We start from the raw sequence: 5,958 nt of genomic DNA on the forward strand, positions 1-5,958 counted from the left end.
TATACTAAACCTAAACCTCGTTGGATAAATGTACGACTGGTGTTGTAAAAATCACCAATCTGCAACTTGTTGCATAAACTACTATTTTTAGAAATTGGTTTCACAACAAGCTTTTCTGAATTGAAATCTAAGATTTAAAATTGAAGCCTATGCCTTTTATTCGCCCCGTACCAGATATACAAGATTTTTCTAGGCATATTGTTTCATATCTATTATATTTCTGTGATACTTTTTGTATGTAAATCATTTTTAATTTTACATAATGTGAAGGTTTGATATTATTCCAGATTTTTTTTTCGTTAGGACTCATATTTGTAGTTATGAGGTCACTTTTTGATCACTATTTTGTTAATATTGATAAAATTGAGTTGATATCAGTTTTCACCATATCTCTCAATGATCTTTCGGCAATACTTTTTGTTCGGTAAAATTGGGACAAATACATTAACTCGGCGGGGCTATAATCATAATGAATACATTCAAACTGTGTTAGTTTTGATATGATTTAGCTTTTGCAGTACCTTCCGGTACTAGTTCTACAAATATGTGGAATGATAAGAAGAATCATAGTATTGGGGAGTTATATTTTTTACTCTTAAGTGATCTTATTGGTATGTTTAAAGTTCATTCGAGAATTATATGTTTGTTTGAAACCTGATTGATTAGACGTTTACGTCAAACTTAAAAATCGAGAAAAGGATAATCATTCCAATAGTGATCCAATTCTGAGAGTTTCGTTTGTTCCAATCATTACGCCGAGTACAATCGAATCACTTAGATTTCTGCAAATGGTTCAGTTAGTAACTGCGGGAAATTTTCATAATCAAACCGCAATAGAAATCCAATTCAACATTTTACACCAGGATGTCAAAATAAAATTACGTTCCGATTTGAAATTTCACAAATACTGCAGAAAACTAACTTTGAAATCATACATGGGCACTGTATAATAGCCTTATCATTAGTGCCTTTATACCGTTGTAGAAATATGAATAGATATTATACAAAATAATAATTGTAATGATGTTATAAATAATATGTCTCATTCAGAAAAGCGTTACTTTAAAATATGAACAACCATTTTTTCTAATAATGTGCCTGTAATTTTATCCGAAACGTGCCTTGTCAGGATTTCAATCATCATTCCATTTATTGAACAACAATACCATTACTAGACAAAAGGCATTTTTCCAACTAATAAAACCGATTGTTCTTCGCCAGGGAACTAAACTGCTGGGACTAAAATGGATGTGATCAGTTGAATGATTGTTTGAAACGTATGGTATAAAATGTTTATTTAGCCATGGACGGATTATTTATCATATCACTGTTCAGTGTACCCTTCTAGCCAGCGCACGTAAGACAGATACGGAATGCTAGTTCAATCATATTTTGTGGGGCATCTGCTCGGTGGCAAACATACAGTTCCCTCGGGGGAGAGTTGAAAAGGCGACCAAGGACCCAGAACTCGACTCTATCACTGGTTGTACCTTCTTTGGGAACGGACATCAGCATTCCTTGTTCTTTAATGGCCACCAGTGACCGATGCGTGTTGGCAATTTTATTAGTTTCATTTGACAATATATCGCGAAACTTTTTCGTGTTTTGTAACGTATTATGAATAATAGTGCATGTTTTTCGAAAAGTGTTCAATAAAAGATCATGTTTCGCATTTGGTAGAATTACAGTAGGGGCTAAAAAAACGCCATCGCCCATTTCCAGTTGTACAAAGTAGTACAATAAATTTTCGCTTCCAAATGTGAGTGTGCTTGGAATAAGTTCCGAGAACTCTTTGCATCGGTTTTCCGACAATTCGTTTATATCAAACGTACTACTTCTTTGACTGCTATCCATGCTTTGTCCCCAATCTGAATCGTCATCGTCATCATGTTCGTTTGTGCCATCTTCTTTGATAGCCTGATTTTTTATTGAACTGGATGCGTTGGATTCCTCGTCATGATTTCTTATCGCATTTTGACGTTGTTCTTCAAATGATGATTCTTGTTTGGTTATCGCAGTCGTAATACATTGAGGTCGTCTATTAGAATCGATCCATATTCTAACCAAATTTTCGATGCCTGTCGATTTAAAGTAATCCAACATATCCTGTATTTCCTCAATATATCGCGAAAGACTTTTATTGTGGTTTGTGTTCACTGGAGCTTCTAATACAACTACCATCAAAAGATGCCCTATCGAAACCAACATTAGATAGACATCATTCGTCTGATGTAAATTAAGGTTACAATACTCCTCAGGATAGATTTTTCTCCAAATGGCCAGGTTTTTAATGTTAGTAGTAGAGATGACCTCAAAGATTCCAAAATTTTTCAATATCGCCTCAATCACAACCAAAAATGATCCGCCTAAGTGGGAACATACCAAATACTGATTGTAATACAAGCAACATCCAATGATTGTTAAATCGCAAAACAGATCCACTAACTCGTCGTTCCAATTACGATAGTCCATTGCTTCAAGTTCTCCAAGAGCGTCGTCTATACGCAATTGGATTTCTTTAGGCAAAGGCACGAAATGTGGTTGATGGAAAGTGTTCTCAAATTTATCCAAACTTCTGTTGGTTTTAATGGAATGCCGAATAAGTTCGCACAATTGCATCAGTTCTGTTTGCTGCTCAATCGGTTTATTGAACATGGTGGAGCAGTCAAAGTAAAGGCTTCGAAGCAACCTACAAATCTGTTCACTTTTTTGTTTTACTGAAAAAAGCGAAGAATACTTTGAGTTGAATCCTAGCAAAAGTATTCCATCTTCAAAAAAGTTATAAGTGTTGTAATAAATGATGTTTCGAATCTTCAAATTTGTCATGAGAACCTTGGTCTGAAAAGAAGAGTTAAAAATGGAATGCAAAGTTACAAAGCTACCTTTAGAATTGTATATCAAATTGTTCTCTTTTGTAGGGTAGCAAAATTTTATATCTAATTCATCGTTCTGTGTATATTCCTTGGAAATATAAATCATACTGAAAACCAAATCGTTGCTGCTCATAGTTTGAATATCATCTTTGTTGAATAAGGTTTCCTGGCTCTGGATAAGATCCATCAAATTGCTAATTTTGATTTCAATAGAATTGGAAATGTCATGTTCAATCATTTCGAAAAAAGTTATTTTTATAATGGTAGGAATTTTAGTGCAACCCTCTAGAAGAGACTCAAAGTTATCTACAGTCACTGTTTCGGTATCGATAGATTTAATCCAATCTTTCGATTTTACCAGTTTTCCCTTATTAAATACGGAATAGTCCTTGACCTTATCTACCATAAGCTTTCTACCGTCTGGAAATAAAGTTGTAGTTATTCCTAGTATTGTTTCTGTCAGTGGAATTACATCTTTTAGTATTATATTCTTTTTAGGAGCAATACTGATGATTATTTCCTTATTGATGCCATTGAGATGTTCTTTTTTGGCAGAATCAATTAGGTTGACTTTAAATAGCTTATGTTTATTCTTATCGCGCTGACCAAATTTCGACAGAATATTCTCCTTTTTACGTATTGAGAGCCGTTTATATTCATTGCGAAAAAATAAATCATCATCAAACACAATTGGCTTGGCATGATAAACCAAATCGAATTTCATATAAAACAAGAAATTGTCCACTATAAATGGGCTCCATTCGTGCGTCCTTGATTCACAGCTGCTGTGACTACAATCTGAAGAAACATTCGATTGATCGTCAGTCCAGACCTTAAAATATTGTAACATAAATGAATATAAATCCCATAAAATCCAATGAAATAACAAACCTGATCATCTTGATTGTCCTCTTCGGAAGCTGGATGCGTTGTCTTCGGTACCGAATTATTGTATATTGAACGTTCATTCGTATTCATCCTAAAATGTGTCCTGTTGTTTGACTAACCGGCTGCTACCGTAACAATTTAAACAATAAAATACAATAAACTTTTTTTATTTGTTAAATATACCGGACTGGATAATAATTGATCGCGGTGAACTGCGTATCTATCAACAAACAAACAACAGTTACCGTTATTTCCAATGTCAAACCAAAGTACCAAAGTAATTCGATGTCGAAGTATTGGCTGTTTAACGAGAAACTTGCGACGATCGACACGCCACCATAACTCATATAACGGAGGGTATTAGAACTAACTTGGAGGTGATGATTTCGAAATTTGGAGGTTAAAATCACCTCCAAACACTAGCGATTTTGCGGTGGGATGTTGACGTTTGATCACGAATTGACTGTTTAACGATAAACTTGCGACGATCGACCCGCCACCATATTTCATACAACGGAGGGTATTAGAACTAACTTGGAGGTGATGATTTGGAGGTTATTTGGCAAGTTGGAGGTTAAAATCACCTCCAAACACTAGCGATTTTGTGGTGGGATGTTGACGTTTGATCACCTGCCTCGAAAATTTTGATCACTTGCCTCGAAAATTTTGGATGCAAGGAATCTGTCAACTGATGCCTCGTTGGCGCTTTTTTGTTTTGAAATATTCCAGCAGTTTTGTCACACGGAGAAAATAATAAAATTTCACACGGAGAAGGGGTTTCACTAAATTTTGGGTTGTTTCCACCTGAGAAAAACTCGCGAAGAAGAAAAATAGGAAAAATGTCAACCTCAACCTCAGCCCAGATTTCGCTGTCACGAAACGTCAAATGCAGCCAGTCGTTTTTATGGCTGAAAAAGTGAAAAGTATTGTATTTAAAATAAACTGTTATTGAAAACTTCAGTCAGCGGAGCAGTTTTTCCATGGATGCTGATAAATCTAAACACAATGGACCGATGCACGAGTTCACTAATTGAAGTTTGAGCGGTGTCGTGTTATTTACGTGACCATAGCAACGAGTGAATTCGGCATCGCTCAAACATCAATTAGTGAACTCGTGCATTGCCCGGATAAAAAATGCAATACAAAAACAATATAACGTATTGCAACAGTACCATTCAATATATTGGAAATACAATACAGTATATTGTAAAATGACAATACAATTACTGTACAATATATTGTTTTGAACAGTTCACTGTATGGTATATGAGATTTTTCAGCTAATGTCAAGTGACTTCTACAAAACTACTTATATTAACTTTTTGAATATTTTTCACCCAAAATTTCTTGCTTTCTGAACTTGTTTTGTTTACTTCTTTCAGACAAGCTACACAGAATAAAGCAACAGTTTTTTTACGCAAAAATAGAAATTTGACCAAAATTGTAAGGTATAAAACCAATAAAAAACAATACAGTGTTCTGTTACAATATATTATATTGTTTTTGAATTGTATATTCCAACAAGAATAATGTTGCTTTGACATTCAATTACAATACGCTGTATTGTATCCAATACGTTATATTGTACATTTATGGTTTATTCCATTTACTGAATTGTACGTTTTTATCCGGGTGGGAGCCGGATCCTATTCTTGGCGCTTTTGATTCACTTCGGCAGTGGGTTATTTGTAAGCCACTGAGCCCATCATATATACAGCTTCGCGTTAGAAAATGGGTTAACCAGCGTGCGAAATTCGCCGCGTCGCAATTCGATTCTTAATAGTGCGCATAATGCTCACGACGCGGCGAAGTTGGTCAAAAATCGAACTACGCACGTTGGTTCCTAGGGGGTGCCAACTAGATATCAACAAGCAGCCAGGCTCAGTGTTGATAGACTCACACTCAAATCCAGGGAGTGAAATTATCGGTCACGGCGATAATCATAAGCCTATCGCTCAAGCCGATTTTCCGACGAAAAGAGACGTGCGATAATATCCTACCCGTCCAGTACTGCGAGAATGTGCTCTCACGAGATCTGCAGCAGCGAATTTATATTATCACCAGCAATGAAAAAATCTTTTCTTCTCTTGTTTCGTCGTTTTGAGTGTCCTTCACTTCCGCATGTAGCTTTTATATACCAAATTTCTCTCCCCCTTCGTTCAGCTGGCGTGGCTGAGTGGTTATGGTGCACGCGCAT

General features: G+C 35.7%; 1 protein-coding gene across 4 annotated transcripts; it reads right to left on the reverse strand.

The window, feature by feature from the left end:
- Window positions 1–217: 217 nt before the first annotated feature.
- LOC5569030 (protein inturned) lies at window positions 218–4,127 on the reverse strand. 4 transcript variants are annotated; one of them, XM_021844126.1, is made up of 3 exons: window positions 4,007–4,127; window positions 3,765–3,886; window positions 218–3,705 (listed from the first exon to the last, which is right to left on the reverse strand). In XM_021844126.1, exons 2-3 carry the CDS (start codon window positions 3,849–3,851, stop codon window positions 1,345–1,347), a joined length of 2,448 nt encoding a protein of 815 aa, XP_021699818.1. In that variant the 5' UTR covers window positions 3,852–3,886; window positions 4,007–4,127; the 3' UTR covers window positions 218–1,344. The 4 variants fall into 4 exon arrangements, with proteins under 4 accessions (XP_021699818.1, XP_021699821.1, XP_021699820.1 ...); XM_021844129.1 differs by having other exon boundaries at window positions 3,765–3,883; window positions 4,007–4,122; XM_021844128.1 differs by having other exon boundaries at window positions 3,765–3,883; window positions 3,945–4,122.
- Between the last annotated feature and the right edge of the window lie 1,831 nt (window positions 4,128–5,958).

This window comes from Aedes aegypti, chromosome 2 (genome assembly GCF_002204515.2).
Source record: "Aedes aegypti strain LVP_AGWG chromosome 2, AaegL5.0 Primary Assembly, whole genome shotgun sequence".
NCBI classification, from domain to species: Eukaryota; Metazoa; Arthropoda; class Insecta; order Diptera; family Culicidae; genus Aedes; species Aedes aegypti.

What these genes read in the sequence shown, in the direction of transcription:
- LOC5569030 (XM_021844126.1), bottom strand. Translation starts at nt 3,851, where the DNA reads ATGAATACGAATGAACGTTCAATATACAATAATTCGGTACCGAAGACA. An exon ending in AGGACAATCAAGATGATCAG is followed by an intron (nt 3,706 to 3,764) that starts GTTTGTTATTTC and finishes CAATATTTTAAG; the next exon opens with GTCTGGACTGACGATCAATC.